At 40.0% G+C, this 23,340-nt stretch overlaps 1 protein-coding gene and 1 long non-coding RNA gene across 3 annotated transcripts in view; one reads left to right on the forward strand and one right to left on the reverse strand.

Annotated features, from left to right (window-relative positions):
- The window catches only part of ndst4 (N-deacetylase and N-sulfotransferase 4), a 149,355-nt gene that overhangs the window by 98,915 nt on the left and 27,100 nt on the right, over window positions 1-23,340 (reverse strand). For both annotated transcript variants that reach the window (XM_016994116.2, XM_062983498.1), the window contains exon 2: window positions 21,742-22,983. In XM_016994116.2, the coding sequence (XP_016849605.1) occupies window positions 21,742-22,716 (975 nt within the window). In that variant the 5' untranslated portion in view covers window positions 22,717-22,983. The remainder of the gene's footprint in view (window positions 1-21,741; window positions 22,984-23,340) is intronic.
- The window catches only part of LOC134299728 (uncharacterized), a 118,882-nt gene that overhangs the window by 19,391 nt on the left and 76,151 nt on the right, over window positions 1-23,340 (forward strand). The window lies entirely within an intron of this gene.

Consider the following 23,340-nt stretch of genomic DNA (forward strand, 5'->3'; position numbering starts at 1 on the left):
CTATGAGACTTCAAATGGCAAGAGATGGAAAAAATGAGGAAAGGATTCGGGATGGCTGACCATCCCAGAAGATGGACCTTGACAGTAGGGAATAAAGTAAGACAGTTCCCTCCACAGGCCAGAGAAGAATACAGGAAGCCAGCATGGCAAGCCACTTTCTTTGTGACATCTCATTTTTGCAAGATGCTGTTTCACCACTGCAAATATACATGCCTTCAGCTAATGTTTATAAATAAAGTACAAGTGCAGCTTGAGAAGAAAAAAATATTGACTTTTTTTGAAAGAGCAGATTTAAAAAAAAGTTTTTCAGTACCACAGTTCATTTTTACTATTCATTTACAAACTATTGAATCATGTCTTAACTCTCTCACCCACCCCTCATTGCCCATGTGAGACACAACAATATTGCAAATGAGTCCCAGTTCTTCTGTACAAGTGATATAAAAATCTGTTTGTATAAAGATTAATGGCAGAAATTGGAATCTGTCTCAGAGGACTTGCTAAACACAGAATATTCTTTTTCCTAGGCTAAGTGCTTTTCATCCCCTCCCCACTTTTTTCAGTGTAGCATGCATTTTCCAAACCTATTACCTTACTTTGGCATAATGCATGATGCTGTCTAAAATAACTGGTGAGAGCTGTAAGTGGCATGTGAAAAACCCCTGAATCAGCCAAAAGTCTTCCCATAACTACCAAGCTTTGGGTCAGTAAGGTAGTTTTAAATTATATGCTCAGCAGTTTCTAAATACAGAAAGAATAGCAAAAAATCACTTAATCAAGCAGAATGGAGACATTTACACCAAAAAGTTTAAGTCCAAAAAGTAACTTTTGCAGAATAAAATAAAAGACTGGTGTAGCCTAGCTGAGTATTGTAATTAAACCAACCCCCCCCCCAAAAAAAACCAAACCAACTTCCCAATAATTAACTTCTGCATGTTCATTGTATAATAAAATACAGATAATTTTCTTTCAAAGGAATGGGCATTTCTCTTTCAGATAAATGGTCTTGTAACAAATATCCTAGGGCACTATTGCTTTGTTCAGAATGTAGGGTTTATCACAAAGTCAAACAATATATGATGTTAGTATGGCATTGAATCAGTCATTCAGAAACAATAAGTAGCTGTAACTGAGGTGTTCAGTCAAAGTGAAGACTCCAAAACAAGGGGAAAATGTTTTAATCTTTTTCATTTTGTGCCGTCCCAAAGAAAATTGCTTCTACCAACTGATATTTGGCACTGGAGGGAATCTCCCATTGGCAGCAATTGGAGTTCCCTTGTGTGCCAAATAATAGGTCTGGAAAGGGGCGTATTTCCCTCAGCAGTATAGTATGAGAGGAAATTGTGACCAGCCTTTTATTTTTGTTTGATTTCATTGTTTGTATCCTGCCTTTCATCCAGCATTGTATCCTGAAGGGTACACCTAGAATCCAATTTCTGCCTGCTGTTTTCCCCACATAACCCCTTGCTGTAAGATTAAGGAAGAACTGCAATGAATCATCAAACATGACAAATGCACAAAAAGTCCCAAGCCAGCTTCATAACCTGCAGAGTATTTCCTCTGCTCGGCTTAACTTTACTTCTGAATTAGTTGAAAAAATTAAACTGCATGGGAATTTCATTTTTTCTCCATGGGTCCAAAAATTAATAAACAAATAGGGTTGGTAGATGCTTTCCACCCCCATCCCCCAATTGTTCCCCATTTTGTCATTCTTCCCACATAGTTCCTCTGACAGCTATCAATATATTTTGCAACATCTACATTTTCCACAGGAATCCTTGGTTACCTTTGAAGCTATTTTATAGGCTATGAATTGGAAATGTTTCTCTCCACCACATAAAGATATCATGGTGGCTTTCATTAGTCACAGGATTTACATGCTTTTCCTTGCTTCGGATAGGCAAGCTTCTCCTCAGCTTTCAGAGGAAAACTGCCAACTGTTAATGGATATCCAATCTACAGTGGCCTCCCAGAATTATTTACAGTACCTCTGGGTTGCTTTTATTTCCAGATAATGTACTAGCAGTATGTTTCCAGTTACACTAGAAATAATGATGAAAACAGATGGGAAACCTTATTCCCTTTCTTAATAACAAATACAGTGAAATTACACTTTATATTACCACAGGCATGTGTTTATAGTGCTTTTGAATCTCAGGTTGAATTGTGAGGCAAACACATGGAAAGGTTCTATATTATTTTTTAAAAAACACCCCGCACTCTATGGATGGATGGCTATTGCAAAATACATATGTTTATGTGTGTGGAGGGGTGGTGGTGGTGGTGGTAAAAATTATTATTACTTTATTTAATGCAGCCTACCTAATTTGCAGTAATATTAAGAAAGACATAGTCGAAAAGAGCAAAACAAGTGAGGGATTACCAAAAGCAGGATGGTTGGCACTGAAGATAATATGTGGCAGACATGTAATGTTCATTTAGAACTTTCTACAAGTGGAATAGTAAACATTTTTTAACAGTGGGTTATTCATTGCATTAGTAAATATGGAATATAAATGTATTTGTGTTATACTGAAGGATACCTTGCTACCACTTCAACTGCCATGGCTCTGTCCAACAGGATTTTGGGATGTGCAGTTTGAAGAAGGACTTTGAGTTGTCTGTCAGGGAGTTCCAATATTGGAGACAGTGAAACACTAAACAATTCTCAGTACCCCATCAAATCCTAAATCCGAAATTTCAATAGGATGGTGACAATGTAGTTAAAAAGCTATCAAGTGGAAAACAATTGTACAGTGTGGGTACAATTATGAATGAGTTTCTTATTGACAGGGCATGGGCTTTCAGACTGCAGAAAAATCCAACTCAAGTTCCTACAGTTGCCAGATAAAGGCTATTTAAGAACACTCTGCTTGAGATCTTAGGGCAGTTCTGCTGTTCGCAGCTGACTATGGAACTAATCACATTATAAAAATTCCCCATTCCACTACACTTCACTGACTCAGCTGGCACGGAGCCCAGTGGATCTCATCACATGATACATATCTACTTCTGGTGGGGCTCCATGCCCACTGCATCAGTGAAGTGTAGTAAGAGGGGAAAATTTGAACACCCAGATTCAGACTGGGAATCATGGGGACAACAACAACAACAGCAGCAGCAGCAGCAACAACAACAACAATTTCTTTTATTTCTTACCCACTTCTCCTCGTGGCTCAAGGTGGGTTACAGAATAATTAAAACATATATACATTGTAGAAATACCAGAAATACACACATTAAAATGTATTTTTAAAAGATAAATATTTATTTATTTATTTACTATATTTCAATCTCATTCTTCTCACTCCGAAGGGGACTCAGAGTGGCTTACAGTTTGGCCACTTCACATTGCAAATACATATTAAAATACACAAAACAGAGCTTAAACAAAGGATACAAGTTTAAAATTCATGCTTAAAAACTGGCTGGGTAAACCTGCTGGAAGAGATAGGTGTTTAGATGATTTTTAAATTCTGACAGCTCATTTAACGATTGGTGCTCTTCCAGAAGGTCATTCCACAGTCTTGGGGCAGCCAATGCAAAGGTCCTCTGGGTGGTGGTTGCCAGTCGGGTTTTGGCTGGTTGGAGCAGACACCCCCCCCCCCCCAGAAAACTTAAATATGTGGGGTGGATTGCATGAGAGAAGGTGATGCGTTAGGTAACCTGGACCCAAACCATGTATGATTTTTAAGGACAAAACCAACATCATGTATTTTGCTCAGAAACTAACTGGCAGCCAGTGGAGTGACTTTATGATAGGTGAAGATATTCCTGTAACCAATCTGTCTGCCGTATTTTGAACCAACTGGAGTTTCCAAATTTGGTACAATAGTAGCCCAATGTAAAGCACATTGCAGAAGTCCAACCTCAAGGTTACCAGTGTGTCCGCTACCATCTTCAGGTCCTCTAAATCTAGGAAGGGGCTCTGCTGATGTATCAGCTGAAGCTGGTAGTAAGCATCTACCTGGGCTAACATTTGGAGAGACGGATCTAGGAGCACTCCCAAGCTGTGAACAGAGTCTTTTGGGGGAGTGTAACTCCACCCAGAACTGGTCAACAGACCTCCACCCCCAGATTAGGACCCTTGATGGCAACCACCTCTGTTTTGTTTGGATTCATTTTCAATTTTTTTCCTCATCCAGCCCATTACCTCTTCCAGGCATTCATTCAGAAGAGACACACTATCCTTAGTTGGGGCTGTTTTTGAAGGCATGGAGAAAAATATTTGGGTGTCATCACCATACTGATAACACCCTGCCCCATGCCAACAGGTTATCTCTTTCAGTGGCTTCATGTAAATATTAGATAGCTTTTGGGACCTTGTAAGATATCACATAACAGCTCTTTTTTTGAGTAGCAGCTATCCCCACGCACCACAATCTGGAACCTGCCTGACAGATGTGACCGGAATAGTGCGGTAGTGGTAGCATGCTGGAAATATATGCTTTCTGGCATGTGATGGGCAAGCAGTTGGTGTGAGTGATGAGAGGCACTGGATGACAGGCTAGCCTTGCTGCCCCACAATTTGCTCCGCGGCCCTACGGGTCCCCCCACTATCCCCCACATCAAGGACCTCAATGTCATGAGGTCCTTAATGAGTTTATATGGTTAAATGGGTAACTGGTAATGCATATATGCGTATTACAGAATCTTAGAATCAATTACTTCTACAGTAGTAGAAATACAACACTGGCACACATGCTTGGTGCAAGAACTACATTCCATTTGTATACAGGCAGTCCCCAATTTAGAAACATCTAACTTACATATGACTTCTAGTTGCAAACGGGAATGAGGCAACAGGAAGTTGTCTACCCCTAGAAAGGGAAATTCACTCCTGTAAGATTTAACATGGGAAAAGGAGGTCTACAATGAAGTTTTATCACCAATCCTTATTTCTACGACAACAAAGCATTTTCAAAATCCAATTGTCAGAGGGACAGAAAGTGAAGTGAAATCTTCTGTACGCAGACAGCAAAACAAGCATCACAGGGGTGTTAAACCTCCCCGATGTTATCCAAAACTACAATTTTTTTGTAGCTGGAGTTACAATTAAAAATGTACCTGTTCCAACTTACATAAAAATTCAACTTAAGAACAAACCTGCAAAAGTAATTATTTTTTTCAGTCAATTCAACTTTACACGGCTTAAGTGTCTTTTATGTATGTGAAGAGCTCTGAAATATTACAAAATGCACTATATAAACTGGATAGATAAAGTGATGAATGGATGGAACTAACTCTGGGTTCAACATCTGTATTATTTGCAGATGAGCTTGTGTTTGTTTTTGAATTTTTGTTTGTTTGTTGGTTTAGCATAGGTTCCCAAGAACACAATACTGTATATTTGATAGTTTGTGGTGTAACTGGGAGGAAAAAATTAGGAGGGATAACTGCTTTATGGTTCTGTCACAACTTTATCCTTGAAGAGTATTCCTTTTTTCCATAGGCAAGTCTGAAAGACCTAACTTGTAACTGATAATATACAAAGGATATGGTGTTTAGGCAAATGTACAAAAAAGCTTCTGCTTTGAGACATAATGAACTGAAGTAGTGTATGTTTTCTTTGAGCTCTTCCCAATTGAGAATGCTAGAAGATTGTTCTCATGTTATGCCAAACTGCCAAGTGATAAATTCTGGAATACATAAATCAGAAAATGTATATCTGTATAGTAACGCATTTGAGAGGATGAAAGACCCTCAAAGTAATAAGAAACTTTTTTTAAAACAAAAACTTCAGAATGTTGTGGTGAATGACACAGTTTTATGCATTATACTTCAGTACTAAATATTTTTGTTGTTTACCTTCAGGTTATTTCCTTCTTATGATGAATCTAAGGTGAACCTAACCTGTGATTTTCTTGAAAAGATTTGTTAAGAGAGGTTTTGTTGTTGCTTTCCTCTGAGGCTGAGTGTGTGTTTTGTCCAAGGTCGCCTAGTGGGTTTCCAGTGCCAATAAGATATTTGAACCCTAGTCTCCTAAAGTCCTAGGACCTAATCATGTTGAAGGAATTCCCTGTCCTACTACACTTTACTGATTTCATCACATGACACACATCTATTTCATGTGGCGCTCCATGCCAGCTGTGTCAGTGAAGTGTGACAGGAGAGAGAAATCTGAACATGGGAGACTACCCGTGTTCAGATTGGGAGTCATGGGGTGATGGATTAGCCCTGCTGCCTCATGATTTACCCCACTGCCCTATGGGTCCCCCTGCTGTCCTCCGCAACAAGGATCTCAATGTGATGAAATCTCTAATCTATGCTTAAACCACTACACCATGTTGGTTCTGCACTGTCCATATACATTACAAATAATGCCACTGATTCTTTAGAATGTTAAGACTTTGTTTGGGTGATTTTTTTGCACTCAGTCTTGCGCTGAAAACCTTATTCTACCTTTAAAAGGATTCCTTGATTGATTACTCATTATAAAATCTTAAATAATGATATTAAAATTATTGGGATGGATCTGGACTTAATCATATTTGGAGTAACTAATTGAAATCAATGAGAATTAAGCCTGCTGTAATTAAACTTCGTTGAGTTTACTGGACATGTTTAGTCTGCAGAAGAGAAGGCTGAGGGGAGATATGATGGCAATGAGGGGAAGTCATAGGGAGGAGGGAGCAAACTTGTTTTCTGCTGCCTTGGAGACAAGGATGCGGACCAATGGCTTCAAACTAGAGGAAAAAAGATTCCACCTGAACATTAAGAAGAACTTCCTGTGAGGGCTGTTCAGCAGTAGCACTCTCTGCCCCGGAGTGTGGTGGACGCTCCTTCTTTGGAGGCTTTAAACAGAGGCTGGATAGCCATCTGTTGAGGGTGCTTTGGATGTGATTTTCCTGCTTCTTGGCAGAGGGTTGGACTAGATGGCCCATGAGGTCTATTCCATGATTCTATTATAATCATGACTAAGGTTGCAACTACAGTGCAAAATTGATACAGTTTGGCTACACTTTTCTTTCACGTCTTCCCTCTTCTGCCTATGTATACATTCTTTTGTTGCTGCTGATGTTCCGAATTTGTAGTCATTTGCAAGCTGTGACACAGTGGTACCTGAAAGGCATCCAGCTATGTATATGCTCCAAATACCCCTCCCATAAATTTTGGATAATGGTGTCTTCTGTATGTGTCTAACAGCAGAAAAAAGGCAGGGGGCAATAGGAATATGGGTGGGCATGAACTGAGCACTCACCTACTTGTATTGCCTAGTAAATGTTTACAAGGGAGCACACTGCTATCAAGAAGTTAAACTGTATGAACAGGAGGTCATTGCACAAAGGTGGCACAAAGAAGATATTTGTCAGCTTCATTCTGGTAAGGCTTTTAGTGCAGGCATCTGACATAAATTTAAATGGCATACACACAACTGTTAGCCCTCCCCCTTCTAATGTAAATGCAATGGGATATTTTATTAATATTTAACTAAACACATTACATTTTTTTTACTACCGTTCTTAATTTTGGTACAGAGAGGTCGGAACAGAATGAACTAAGGTGATAACAATGATAATGAAACAATAACTGAAACATTCCAGAAGAGATGTGATAATTTATCCTTGGTATCTGATTTTTAAAGTTGTAATTCAAAATTATACCAAAGCTCAATGGAAGTATATTTCCTGGTAAATTGTAAGATGCAACTAATTGATGTTTTAGATGCAACAGACCTGGCCTAACTATTCCTTTGGATACAATAATTATATTTTCCCCATATACAATTTTCAGCTGCCTATACAAGTCAGGGGCTTTATTATAGTATCTGAAAAAACATATCATTCTCTGAGAAACAATATTTCAAAAATGCACTACACTAGTACTAGAATTGCATCTGTAAAAAAGACAGGTAGATAACAGGGTTATTAAATCCATGAATAAGATATAAGGCAAACAAACAGGAAGTGAAGTCTAAGCTACACTGATATTGGAGTTGAGGCACTGAACCGAGAACAGAGTTGCAATAAAAATAGCAAGAATTTAATCTGTTGGTAGCTTGTTTTTTTATATACAGGAAATATAGGTAGTAAATAAAAGAACTGGACCAATATATAATACCTTAACCGAATGCAGGAATGTTGTGGTTATTATTCTTATATTATTATCATTATTATGTTGGGAAGCTCAAAACAAATTGGAAAAACCAAAAGCTGAGCAGACAAAAGAATGGGTACCCTGCGTTGTAGCAGCTTAGTCTGGGAAACAGGGTAAAATTTGGCATAGAACTTTTAAAGAGTCATTGTCATTCACAAAATACAGAGCCAAAGTACTTTTTGTGTAATTCTGTGACTTGAATCCTAACCTTAACTTATCTGAAAATGACAATCTTTTAAATTACCTAAATATTAGTAGAAGCCAGTTCAGGAAAAAATGCCTATCTTATACATGAGATGACATACTTTAAAAATATCTTTAGAGGGTAAACTGTGCATGTTTATTCAGTAGTAAGGCCAACTATGTTTAGTAGGGATTCTTCTAGATAAGTATGGATAGGATCATGATGCTACAGGCATAGTAAATGATGTAGAAAAAGCAGATAAAGCAATGTCTTTTGCTTCTCTCATAATAAGAAAATGAAGTCCACTTGACTGGATGGCAAGAGATTCAGGACAGTATATAAGGATGCAATTCTTCTCACTGTGGAAACAAGTGCCATGAGATATAGTGATGGCCCCAACTTGGACAGCTTAAAAAAGCAATTAGATAAAATTCTTTAGAGATAAGGCTATCAAAAGCTGCTAGTCATGCTAGCTATCCATTATCATGAGATATACCATGGGGAACCAAAGCAGAAAATTAGTATTGGTCATCTGTGGGCCTCCCCTAGGATTTTGACTGTCTGCTGTGAGAACAAAGAATTGACTAAACCTTTGTCAGATTCAGCCTAGCTCTACTCGTCTTACATTCTTACAACACTGGGTTAAATATAGCTGAAACCTATTATAAATGAGATTTGCTTCAGTACTGGAATGGACTGATAAAAGCAATCACAACATAGTGCATAAACTGCACAAGTTATTTACTGGTTCCAAATGTTGCTTTATACACCTGTCCACTTACAATACTGACAACTAGAAAATCACCCAGACAGTAAACTGCATAGAGGTTTCCTTTACAATCATATTTCTCCCTTAACTTTCTATTTGTCTATTCATGTACTCCAATGAATTAATAATGTCCTTGTCTGAACTGGGTTGCTTGCAATTTTCTTACAAAAAGTTTATGATACAAAGTGGTTTTGTTGGCCTGAGAGCTTTTTCTTTTCCATGCATTTAGATGACAAAGGCAGAGTCAAAGAAAGTTAACCTAAGTAATATTCTTACGAGTGGAAGTAAATTACATTTGACATTCTTTATGAAGCATTTATTGCTGCACAAAATGCTTTTAAGATGATAATTATGATTGGTCTTTAAACTTGGATTAGCTAGTCTTGCTGACATAGCACTGATTCAGTCAGCACTTAATGCATTATTTTGAATATAGAAAACAACTACTTGTTGTTTTATTCTTCTTCAGTAACATATATTGTTGATCTAAATACCTGCTAAACATATGGGACTACAAAACATAATAACAAATGATTATGAAAAAAATTCAACAGAAACTGGCCAATTAGTCTATTTCAATATGAAGAAAAGTTCTCTGGCATTTCAAAGATTGACCATAGTTAACCATTAGGCTTGGACCTGAATTAGTTTGCATGAACATAATTTGTAATATTCAGTTGCCTGTTTTATATAATCTCTGAAAACAGAATGGGGATGGGGGTACCACAAAGCCCGGCAAAATGGATTGTGAGTGCCAGATTTTATCGGCTCTTGGAGAGGAAGGAGTTAAGTCTGCAATATACAGGAATCTGCCGCTGGGCTCCTAGAGAAGACGGGATTATTGCAGTGTCATTTTCTCCCTCCCCAGCATCTGTCCATTTCTTTTTGGAAAGTTTCCTAGGCTCCTCCCCCAGAGAGGGCCCTGCTGCCATGATGGGAACTTGTTTTCCCAGCAGCACTTGCATGGGCTAGGCATCGAAAAATCTCTGAGTTCCTCTCAGAGCATGATGGGAGTTGAAGTTTTCTCTCTCTCTGTTTCTCATCCAATAAAAAGCCTGGTTGTGTCCATGCTCTGATTGGCTGAGAATGGACACAACCGGCGACTACAATTCCCAGAACCTTCTCTTGCGGTTTGTCTTATTTTAAAAATGTTATGGTTAAAACTTAAAATAATTCAAAAAATAATTAGATTGGTGAATTGTTTTGAAACTTGGCAGGCCTGCAGATGAAAATGGGGTCTAAAACTGAGGTAAGTTTCATGCAGATAGGTCTTAAAATGACTGAGGACCGAGCCTTTAAAATTTCCCATTGTAGCCAATGGGCTGAATCTTTGCTGAATGAAAATGGCAACACCCCTCCTGATTTGAGTAATTTCCCGGTAAACAGAATGAGGGGTCAGATGACAATGGACCCTGAAACAGCATTCCTTTTGGATGAATTGCACACCACTATCAACCATGTTTGTCATGTATTTTGAATGACCGAGACCCCTTCTACACTGCTATATGAAATTTAGATTTTCTGCTTTGAACTGGATTTGATGGCAGTGTAGACCCATATAATCCAGTTCAAAACAGATAATGTGGATTATCGATTTTGATCATCTGGATTATATGGCAGTGTAGAAGGGGTCTTAGTGTACCGCATAATTAAGTGACATCTCCTAGGCTGTCCATCTCCACTCAACAAGTTTTTAAAATATTTTAAAGTATTATTTCCATCCCTGGAATACAACTACAGAATTCCACCTTTGGGAATTCACAGTGTCCCCACCCAGATTCCCTTGCTCTCCCCTGCATACCTACATTGATTTGTACACATTCTGAAAGTGTCTAATGGGCTTTAATGCCTTCGAAGAAAGATTGCACAATAAATGGCACATCAATAGCTGTTCCAGAAACAATCTATATTGCCACCTTAAGAGCTGTCAGATTACATACTTTTGACAACAGATATTATTAACTCTCTGCAAAATATTTGTTAACTTTATTTTAAAAGTTTGGCCATGGATGGGGGAAAGGTGTGCATTTTCTTTTCTGCCCTTTGTATATAAAATCTTTCTTTCCAAAGGATCACAGAATTTACCAGATGGAAGCTCTGTAATTAGTATTATCACACCTAACCCCTTTCCCCCTGAACACATCTAGGGTATAGTCCCCTGATATCATGGTGCTATTTCATTCTCTACGATCAAAAGAACTGTGTGGCTCTTATATGTATCTGTGTCTTTATGGCACTGAAATGAGACTACTCTTTCAGAGTTCAAAGTGCTTTTTAATGCACAAAGATCAGGTTAGTGCAAAAATACAAAAATAAAAAAGGCTTTCAAAACTCTAAGGAGGTGCCAAAGACTAATGACATTTCATATCATTTGAAAAGCAAGGGAAGGAGATCAATGCTTTGAACATGTGAACCAATTGAATGTTTGAGGATCATTTGGGGGGAGAGAAGTAAATGCACAGAAAGATCTCCCAAACGGAGTTTTATCCCTTACTTCCTTATAATAACAGAACAGCATCCTTTTCAAATAACAGTTTTTGCAAGTGGGTTATTAATTTATCCAAATATTTAATCTATTTCTACATTAATCTTTAAAAACAAGACTAAATAAATGCAACTCCCAGAATAAGACCAAGGGTGTCAAAAGGTGAGCACCCAGTTCACATAAATAGGATTGGGCAAACGAAGGGCCCTTCCAGACAGGCTTTTAACCTGAGACCTGACTTGGTTTTACTGGAGGTGTCCAAATAATGCCTCCGGTAAAACCAAGTTAATTTGGGACAAAGCAGGTAAACCCTGCTTTGTCCTAAATTAATTAGATATCTGGTAAGACCCAGATCTTTGATAAGATCTGGGTATTTCCAGGTGCTGGCTGCTATTTAAGTACTTCTGGAGTCATCCTGGCACGTAGAAATGATGCTCCAGGAAAGGGGAGGTGAGGAGTGATTTTCCTCCAATCCCCTCCCTTCTCCTGGCACATCATTTCTACATGCCAGGAGGACTTCAGAAGTACTTTAAGTACTTAAAGTAGAAGTAGCTGGGTAAGTTGTTTTAATTTTTAAGAACTTATTTGGTGGGGTTTCTGGATGTCTAGACACCCTCCCAGGAAAGCTCAGATTTTGGGGGAGGTGTGGGGATTTAAATGCATGCCAAAGCGGGTCTCTTAAATCTGTTTTGACACACATTTAAGTGAAATCTGAAAGTGCCCTAAAACAGGCCTAAAAGCCTAACTACGTTGCATATTTTTTTCTTTCTCTTTTTTGGTGACATGAGTATCTATTAATTGTAAAATTTCAAAGACGGTGATACTGATGGTGATAGTAACAATAATAATTCAGTATCCTATATCCATGGGAGATATATTCTAAGACCACTTCCCTTCCCAAGATGGATATTAGCAACCACTATATTTTAATTGTATTTGGACCAAAAGCATAGAATAGCACTGGAGGTAATGTGGGATATTACATCAACATCACCACCACCACCACCTTTTATGTATTTGTTTATTTATTTAGCACCATCAAATGTACATGACACTTTGCAGTAAAATAACCAAAAACAGAGGGTGTATAGTCTGAAATATATCTATATACACATGAAGGAAAAAATACATAACTCTACAGTATAATTGCAAAGTAAAATATCCTGATAAAATGCAAAAAAAAATAATATAATGTGAAGCAAACAAAACAATACATGTTTATAAAATATTCAAGACTACAAAGCATTAAATCAAATGCCAAAGAGGAGGGTTGGGGTGCATGGCCGACTTAAGTAACTTACACAAGCTACATACATACCCCATCTCTTTACCAACAGAAATAGTTTCTGGCCATCCCTGGATGCCAGCAAATTGATTTATGCCACCTCCACTGCTTTATGGTGGGGTAAATATGCTAGCTTTTGGAAACAGAACAGTTCTCAAGTGAGGCCGGAAAGCAACAAAAGAAGCAGCAATCAGCAAATGTTCAGGGAGGCAAATCCAAGAGTATGGGCAAAGAATGAGAAAGGACAACATTGAGCCAAGCTATCAGATCCCCACATGAATCTGAGACAGCATAGGGCATTTGAATCAGATACTCAGTGTTTTAGTACAGCATGAACCACTATCTTAGAATCATTAGGCATCTTGAAATACATAAACCACAGCTCTAAAATATCCTTTAGAAAAATCCATTCCCCTTGTCTCCTGACCTTTTCCTTCTCCTGCTGAAAAGGGTGCTTTATCTCATCAGGGAAGGTCATGTATACAGACTTTCAATTGTGTGTCAGTGTTGACAGATTTATTGCAAAGTTCCAGTAGTTTTTCTTTACTATAAAGCAACCCGTCCTTTTAAAAAAAACCAACATATTCATTAGGAAAGAAGCTGGCTTTGAAACTAATGCATCTGAAAATTACATGGCTTATAAATGGCTCATTAAGAAATGCACTGAAAAACTAATTTTATTTGAAAGCAAATAAAACTGTAAAACTCAAAAGCTTCTGGTAAAAGCTAAATGCAGGTTACTGATGTATCTCAAAGTGTTTTACATTCAGACATCATCACCACTGACAGAAAACATCATTTTTCCTAATAGGAAAAGTATCGATCAAAGGTAAAAAAGCTTTTTAAGACTATGCCTATGGCAAGTCCAAGCTTTTTCTTCTATTGTATGCAGAGAAAGAGACAGTACGTGTTGTATGTTCCTACTGTAAACTTATGCAAACAGGGAAAAGAATGTGAAACAGAGAAATGCTTATCTACATAGACCAACTCCTACAATAGTTATATTATGTTCTCAAGTTGCTTCTGACACAATTTAAATATAAATAAATAAATAAATAAATAAGTTTACATGACCATGAGAGAATTGCTGGTCTCCATTGCAAGCTTTCTCTTTTTTCCCATGACTGCATCCAACCCATCCTATTTCTTTAATTTCATTCCATTTTTAAAGGAACAAAATGGATCTGCTTTTACATGTCTGTCTGTCTGCCTGTCTAGCTAACTAGCCATATTTTCATGAACATTTTTCTAACATATATTGTTGTGGGAGAGTTTCTGCGGCCTCCTGAGGCCCAGGGGCTCCCCGATGACTTGGCAGCCAGGTGCAGCGATTTCGCGCACCATTTTGCAGGCAAAGTTGCTCAGATACGCCGTGACTTGGACTCCAGTTTAATTGTAGTTCCAGCGGAGGTAACCGAGGTACCTGTCTGTTCGATCTTGTGGGATTCTTTCCGGCTTGTTCTTCCTGATGACGTGGAGGGGATTCTTGGGTCTGGGAAAGGGGGATTCTTGGATAGGGAAAAGGCAGAACTGCTTAATGCCTTCTTTGCCTCGGTCTTCTCACAAAAAGAAAGCCATCTTCAACCTCAGCAACATGGAATGGACGAAGGATTGGGGGAAATCCAACCCCAAATAGGGAAACAAGTTGTCCAGGAACACCTGGCCACTCTAAACGAATTCAAGTCCCCAGGGCCAGATCAGCTACATCCAAGAGTATTGAAGGAACTAGCGGAAGTTATTTCAGAACCACTGGCAATCATCTTCGAGAGTTCTTGGAGAACAGGAGAAGTCCCAGCAGATTGGAGGAGGGCGAATGTGGTCCCTATCTTCAAGAAGGGAAAAAAGAACGACCCAAACAATTACCGTCCGGTCAGCCTCACATCAATACCAGGCAAGATTCTGGAAAAGATCATTAAGGAAGTGGTCTGCAAACACTTAGAAACAAATGCGGTCATTGCTAATAGTCAACACGGATTTACCAAAAACAAGTCATGCCAGACTAATCTGATCTCTTTTTTCGATAGAGTTACGAGTTGGGTCGATACAGGGAATGCCGTGGATGTAGCATATCTAGATTTCAGTAAGGCCTTCGACAAAGTCCCCCACGACCTTCTGGCAAACAAACTAGTAAAATGTGGGCTAGACAAAACTACGGTTAGGTGGATCTGTAATTGGCTAAGCGAACGAACCCAAAGGGTGCTCACCAATGCGTCGTCTTCATCATGGAAAGAAGTGACAAGTGGAGTGCCGCAGGGCTCCGTCCTGGGCCCGGTTCTGTTCAACATCTTTATTAACGACTTAGACGAAGGGTTAGAAGGCACGATCATCAAGTTTGCAGATGACACCAAACTCGGAGGGATAGCTAACACTCCAGAAGACAGGAGCAGAATTCAAAACGATCTTGACAGACTAGAGAGATGGGCCGAAACTAACAAAATGAAGTTCAACAGGGACAAATGCAAGATACTTCACTTCGGCAGAAAAAATGGAAATCAAAGATACAGAATGGGGGACGCCTGGCTTGACAGCAGTGTGTGCGAAAAAGATCTTGGAGTCCTCGTGGACAACAAGTTAAACATGAGCCTACAATGTGATGCGGCAGCTAAAAAAGCCAATGGGATTTTGGCCTGCATCAATAGGGGAATAACGTCTAGATCCAGGGAAGTCATGCTCCCCCTCTATTCTGCCTTGGTCAGACCACACCTGGAATACTGTGTCCAGTTTTGGGCACCGCAGATGAAGGGAGATGCTGACAAGCTGGAAAGCGTCCAGAGGAGGGCAACTAAAATGATTAAGGGTCTGGAGAACAAGCCCTATGAGGAGAGGCTTAAAGAGCTGGGCATGTTTAGCCTGCAGAAGAGAAGGCTGAGAGGAGACATGATAGCCATGTACAAATATGTGAGGGGAAGTCATAGGGAGGAGGGAGCAAGCTTATTTTCTGCTGCCCTGCAGACTAGGACACGGAACAATGGCTTCAAACTACAGGAAAGGAGATTCCACCTGAACATCAGGAAGAACTTCCTCACTGTGAGGGCTGTTCGGCAGTGGAACTCTCTCCCCCGGGCCATGGTGGAGGCTCCTTCTTTGGAGGCTTTTAAGCAGAGGCTGGATGGCCATCTGTCGGGGGTGCTTTGAATGCGATTTCCTGCTTCTTAGCGGGGGGTTGGACTAGATGGCCCTTGAGGTCTCTTCCAACTCTACTATTCTATGATTCTATGATTCTGTGAGGGCGACCACTTGCGCTCTGGATCCTTGTCCCTCTTGGCTGGTTAAGCTGGCCAAAGAGGGGCTGTTGGATTGGTTTGTGGCTATAATTAATGCCTCTTTGAGCCAGGGGTCAGTTCCATCCTGCTTTAAGCAGGCGGTAGTAAAACCGCTACTTAAAAAGTCCTCGTTAGACCCATCCGTATGTAACAACTACAGACCAATTTCCAACCTCCCATTTTTGGGCAAGGTTCTGGAGCGGGTGGTTGCCACGCAGCTCCAGAGGTTCCTCGATGACACTGATTTTCTGGACCGCTCGCAGTCTGGCTTCAGGCCTGGGCACAGTACCGAGACGGCTTTGGTCGCCTTGGTGGATGACCTCCGCAGGGAACTGGACAGGGGGAGTGTGACCCTGCTGGTTCTCTTGGACATCTCAGCGGCTTTCGATACCATCGACCATGGTATCCTTCTGGGACGGCTGTCTGGGATGGGGCTTGGTGGCACTGTTCTGCAGTGGCTCCGGTCCTTCCTGGAGGTGAAGCTGGGGGACACCTGCTCGGACCCCTGGCCTTTGACCTGTGGGGTCCCGCAAGGGTCTATTCTTTCCCCCATGCTTTTCAACATCTACATGAAACCGCTGGGAGAGGTCATCCGGAGTTTTGGAGGGCGTTGCCATCTCTACGCAGATGACACGTAAATCCACTACTCGTTTCCATCTGACTCCAAGGAAGCCCCTCGGATGCTGAACCAGTGCCTGGCCGCTGTGGCGGACTGGATGAGGAGGAACAAGCTGAGGATCAATCCCGACAAGACAGAGGCCCTCCTGGTCAGTCGCTCGTCGGATCGGGGTATTGGGTGGCAACCTGTGCTGGACGGGGTTGCACTCCCCCTGAAATCACAGGTCCGCAGTTTGGGGGTCCTCCTGGATTCAGCGTTGACGCTTGAGGCTCAGGTGTCGGCGGTGGCCGGGAGGGCTTTTGCACAACTCAAACTTGTGCGCCAACTGCGACCATACCTCGTGAAGTCTGACTTGACCACGGTGGTGCACGCCTTAGTTACCTCTAGACTGGACTACTGTAATGCGCTCTACGTGGGGCTTCCCTTGAAGACGGCCCGGAAACTACAATTGGTCCAACGCTCGGCGGCCAGATTAATAACGGGAGCGAGTTACAGGGAGAGATCTACTCCCTTGTTTAAGGAGCTCCACTGGCTGCCGTTCATTTTCCGGTCCCAATTCAAGGTGCAGACCATCATTTATAAAGCCCTAAACGGTTTGGGACCCGCCTACCTTCGTGACCGCATCTCCTACCATAAACCTGCCCGAGCCCTTCGATCATCTGGGGAGGCCCTCCTGTCACCACTGCCTTTATCTCAGGCCCGCCTTGTGGGAACAAGGGAGAGGGCCTTTTCTGCTGTGGCCCCCGTTTATGGAACTCACTGCCCATTGAGATCAGGCAAGCCCCCACTCTTTTAGCCTTTAGGAAAGATTTAAAAACATGGCTCTTCCGGTGTGCTTTCGGAGAGTAATTGTATATACCTCCTTTGTTTCTCCCCCCAACATCTATTCTGTAGACCCTGTTCCCCATGGTTTTATTCTATCTCTTCTTACCCCGAGTTTTTAACTTTGTGTCCATGCGGCCCGCCCTTGTTATGTTATGCTACGTTTTGCTTTATTTTGTTCTGTATTGTGTAGTGTTATTCTTGTATTCTTTAATTGTATTTTGATATGTTGTTTTTATATTTTGTTTATTGTATTGTCTTGGGCATGGCCCCATGTGAGCCGCCCCGAGTCCCCATTGGGGAGATGGTGGCGGGGTATAAATAAAGTTTTATTATTATTATTATTATTATTATTGTTTGCATCATCTCCCTCACTGAAATCTTGTTTATACTGTGAATTCTCCACCTACATGTTTTAAATGTTGACATATTTAGAAGTATGACATCCAAATATGCTAATTTTATTTGATAATTCCAGATCCAATTGGGGTTTTTTTTCAGTGTCAGGACTGACTTCAGAAACTGCAAGTTGGTAATGTGCAGGTTAACTCTAACCTGCCTAGACAACTGGGTCAAAAAGCATGCAATGGAAGGGACTTAGTATACTGTTTGTAATGAAATTGGCTTTTTTTTCAAATGGGAAAAAACTCCATAACATTGATTAGGATGTTTCATCTTTTGCCAGATCATAAAGCCCTACCACATGAAATTATACTGTCCCCATCTCCTTTCCCAATGGTTCTTTCATTTCAAAGATGAATTCAATATTATGGGTATGTTACTGTGTGAAGAATCCTTCTACAATGACCATAAAAAGACATGTACTACCATAGTTTGACATGGCACTTGCAAGTGTCACCAACAGCATGCTAGCCATACTGCTGACTATAGTGTAGCAAATCCTACTGAAAAGAAAGACTTCCACTGGAGATCATATTGGCATAAATAGGACTCTCATTTAAGTAAGGACTGCCCTCCCCTTTTCCAAACACCTAGAATCCATTGAGAGTACAAATTATGACTGAGCCCTTCCCACAACACAGGGGAACTTCCTCTCAGCATCCATCATGCTTTGTTACAGCTGAAACAGTCCAATAAAAGGAAGGGGAAGAATATGGCCAGAGATCATCTTCTGGACTTAGGAACTGAGATATAACTGGAGAAAACACCCAAAACCACATGTGATGGGAGCTGTCAAATTTGCCCGGTTTGAATCACTTCAGTGATGTTGCGTCAGGGGCATTCCTATGGACAGTCTGCTACCAAGCATTGACATATCTCTCCCAACATTCTGCTTCATGAGCCTGGCATGGTAATATTTTACAGCCAGGTTTCCCCTCAAAGGGTGTCTGGTGAAAGATCATCTGCCTGGGTCTACTCTGGAGCACTGGGAAAGTCAGGTATCTCCCCAGTGGAGTGTGCTGTAAGATCAGCTCCAAGGAGAGTGTGTGTAGGCCAAGAAAGAATGTGTACCTGCCAGTGCCTGCAGTTGAGTGCATCCTCTAAAGTTATAATTTCTTACTCTAGAGGAGGCACTCAGCTGCAGGAACTGGCAGGCGCATGCACTTTCTCTGCAGTCTTTCCATTCCAAGTCATTTTAAGGAGGCTTCCCTCTTCCAGGTAAGGAAGAACATTGACCTCCTGGAAGAGGAGAGTAGTTTTCAGGGAATTAGGGTTTACTTTTTGTTTGCTGGGGAATTAATAAAAAAAGATAAAACTGTGATGCTGAAAAGCAAGCTTGGAGCTGGGATCAGCTCCCGCTTGCTTTCGTGGTGAGCTGATTTTCGTACTGGGAGGGGGGTTCCCATTACATGCTCCTGGAGTACCAAACGAAATGAAGGAAACAAATGAACTAATTCTGCACACAACTCTAATTACCAGTATTATAATGTCATTATAATAATAAGCACTGAACATACTTATCACTCCCTTCTTTAAGTCATTTCTGATATTCTTTGTGTTAAATTTGGATTAGCTGTTTGTGACCTATGTAATTATAAGTCAGTATTCATGTTTTATTTTGAATATTGTGCAAAAAGATATTCAGGAAGTAGTCTCATGCAAAATCCTTTCTAAGAGCAATCGAGCTTTCTGAAGTTCTGCTGAAGCTAGGAGAATGAGGACGATTATGAACAAGAAGTGCACATTGGTGATCTTCAGTTCAGTAATTTCAGGATGGGCTTTGTTTACCACCTGAAAAACAACAAAACATGGAAACAAGTAGATAGCCCATTAAGGTGTAACAATAAAGATGTCCCTTTTCACTGTTAGTACGAACACATCTGGAGCAGTGGGAAGAGCATGAAGGGCACTATGGTATCTTCATATCTTAGTTCAATTATGCTTCTGTTCTGGTTTAATTTTTACTAGGAAAAAGAATTAGTTCAAATTGAAAGTGATGATTCTGGAACAAGGCTTGGCTAACAAGAATTGAGAACAAATGCCTGAATCCATGTGATTTACAGAAACATTGATATTATTTTAAAACTGAATAATTTGATTTACTCTATTTGAGGCTACCAATAAGATTCATAAAAAGTATGACATCTTTGTTTGCATTCCATTTATGGTAACAGCTGTGCTTAGCAACAATGTCAGAGGCACTGCGGGTAACCGTGACCATGGGCCAGAAAAGCCAAAGACTGAAAAAAATTGAAGGATCAGTTTTTCATATCCTTTCATATAGAAAGTAGCAAGCAATTTATTAAAACCATGGATTATTTCAGTTGACCAAAAACACTGCAAGGCAGTGGTTTCCACATTCTTCCACAATGACTTTAATATGGAACATTTTATGAGTCTTTGCTGGATTCATAAGGGAAATGAACTCTGAAGATTTGTAAACCACCTGTTGTCCTTGACAGCATGTAGGACAGATCAAATGACAAAGCTTGTTTAAGCCAGGTTGAAAATATATATCTTACATGTGCAGGAAGAAAGAGGAACAGAAAGAGAGAGTGAGAGGGATTATGCAAAGCTGCCACAAAATATTTCACTACTTGAAGTAAAGAACAAGATAATGTTCCCTCTCCACTGAATGTAGAGGAGTCAGGGCTGCATGACGGATGACTCTTAAAACAACCCAGGTGACAGGATAGCATTATGCACCACATCTGAAGCAGAAAGCTGGTTTGGGGAGTCCAGGGCAGGTTGGGAGCGACACACAGCTCTTTTCTCCAACACTGAACAACTGCTGGCAGCTTTAGAGAAACAATCTGATGTTGCTGCTCTAACTTCTGCTGCCTGAAGCAGTTGCCCGATTCTGTAGAGCTAACACCAACATTTTGTTTATATGTTAGAGAATAATTTCAAGTTATATACATAACTCCCATAACATAAATGTTCATGGTTCTGAAAATGGGGAAATGTCTGTGATATTTGCTTTCATTACAAGAATGCATTTGAATTCCCAGAAGAGTTAGCTAGACAGATTATGAAAATTGCAGATCAAAAACCGCTGGATGGCCACAGTGGACCACACCTTATTTACACAATTCAAGTGAAGGTATTGATTGAGTATCCTTTTCGTGTGTCTAATTTATTTTTAATCTCCAAGTGATACCCAAGAGCTGCTGACATCTAAATATTTTCTATATATCTAAATATTTATCCTGAAAGCCCATGGAATGTTACAGTATGTTACTTCCTGAACTGACTGGAAACAATGTCCTTCTGGGATGTCTGCTGATTATTTCAATCACCTTTTGTAATTCTTACCCTCCTGACACTAGTATGATTTGAAAACATCTCCATCCACCAGCTTGATGAGTAATTCATTGCAAAAGGACAAGTAGAAAGACTAGATTGAATTATCAGCTCTTATTTACTTAACTTTTCTGCATGACAGCAATTTTAAAGATCTCTTCTCTATGTTATTACATATAAATCCATACAGCTTGCACTTGACGCACAGCAAGACTAGACAACCAGTGTAGTGTAACAGGCACAATGTCAGTCAGATTAAACCTAGATCCCTGTCTCACAAAGTATTTTGCCAGACTGATTTGCTCCAGATGAAAATCTTTTAGAAAAAGTAGTTTTTAGAAATAGTTGATGTAATAATGCAGTTAGACCTGGTTTTTAAACACTTACAAGGCAGGGTGATGTTTCCAAAATGTGGAGCAATGCAATAGTGAGAGAGATTCTGAGGCTTCTATATTATTGTGTCTCTGAAATGTATCACAGAGAAAAGGTTTCACCATTAATTCTCATCTTACCTTGACATCTTTTACATTCATCCTTGTCCCTTCTTTTCCAACAAAGATGTCATCAATGTCAACAAGAATGTATCTATCCAAGGACAGTGAAAGCCTCTTCCCTGTCAAGAAGGAGATGGCATCTATAAAAATGAGTTTGTGCAGCCAAAAGTTCAAATTGTTTCCAAAAAGGACTCTTTGAATTCCATCATGTAGTCCCAGGTCCTGAATCACTGTAGCATAAAGAGAAATCTTCGGCAGTGATGCTGGGAATGGTTTGGAAGCCTGAATTTCTGTTAAAAGCACTGGTTGGTATGTAGAATGATTAAATTGGAAAATGGTCCAATCTTCACCAGGTAATGGGCCCTTCTCGACCCTTGGAGCTTTGGTTATGTGCAGCAGAGGAGACTGAGGATTTACTAAGCAGTCTTGCAGAGCCACATTATTGTAAAGATATAATGGAAATCCTTTGAGTGTAATGCTTGGCAAGCTGTTCTCATTGGCTTTATGAAAACCAATTATACTAACACTGTATTCCACACAGTATTTCTCCAGAAGTTCTCTATTCCAAGAATCCATGGATGTGTACTTCAAAATATTTTCATAGATCACAAGGATATATTTCCCTTTGCCATTATCAGCCAGTGGAGGAATGTCCCCCTTCCCAGATGCAATCACCATCTGAAACTGAAATCGGCTCGACTCCAGAATAGCTATGATGTCTTGGCCAAGCTGAGAGTACTGGCTTTCAACAAACAGTAGTACAGTAGGGTCAGTCCTAGATGGATCGATCGGTTTCACCATTTTAAGGTCCATTGATCTGTATGGTAAAAGTTTTTCACATTCTACCCCATCTGTTGACTCAATAAGAGCTATTTCTTGCTTGTGACCTGTATACAAGTAATAAGCAGAAATGACTATGCTCACCAAACAGAAAGTAGCTAAGAGTATTACTATTGTTCGGAAACTTCTACGAAGTTTCACAATCAGATTCATTTTTCTTTGCAGAACTTTCTGTTTATAATTTATCTATTTCAAAAACAAGTGGCTTCTTCCTTCTAAAGTGCCATTATAAATAAGCCAAGTTATGAGTGCCACTCTCCAAACGTTCATGTGACCATTGCAATGCATTTATAAGGGAGGTGGGTGAGGCTATGAAACTTTGCGATTTAAAAGTCCAAGGAGTTGCAAATTTATATTGGAAGCAGTCTTCTTTGAATGCACCAGTTCCAAATAATCAATGGAAAAGTCGCTTAACATTATCTGCAACAAAGGGAGAAATTAGAGTGGGTTAAAAAATCCATACAGCAATTAAAATGTATTAATTAAATAAGCTAGTCACTTCAAATAAAAAGTCCTGAGCACAAACGTTTACTGATTCTGCAATAGATGATGAGAGGAGGATGACACTTACAATTCCTTTGGTGGAAAGAAACCTTGTCTTTCAAATACTTTAAGGCTGTTATAATAATACTTGTGATATTCATTAAATCCTATATGTGACACAAAAGCACAATGAATGTCAAGACACCTTCTACTTGATTGTAAAGAGTGTTTTCATGGACAAAAGAATAACGAGCAAGAAAATAACTTAGGATAAGGTAAATTCTAAGCAAACAT

This window comes from Anolis carolinensis, chromosome 5 (assembly GCF_035594765.1).
Source record: "Anolis carolinensis isolate JA03-04 chromosome 5, rAnoCar3.1.pri, whole genome shotgun sequence".
Lineage (NCBI taxonomy): Eukaryota > Metazoa > Chordata > Lepidosauria > Squamata > Dactyloidae > Anolis > Anolis carolinensis.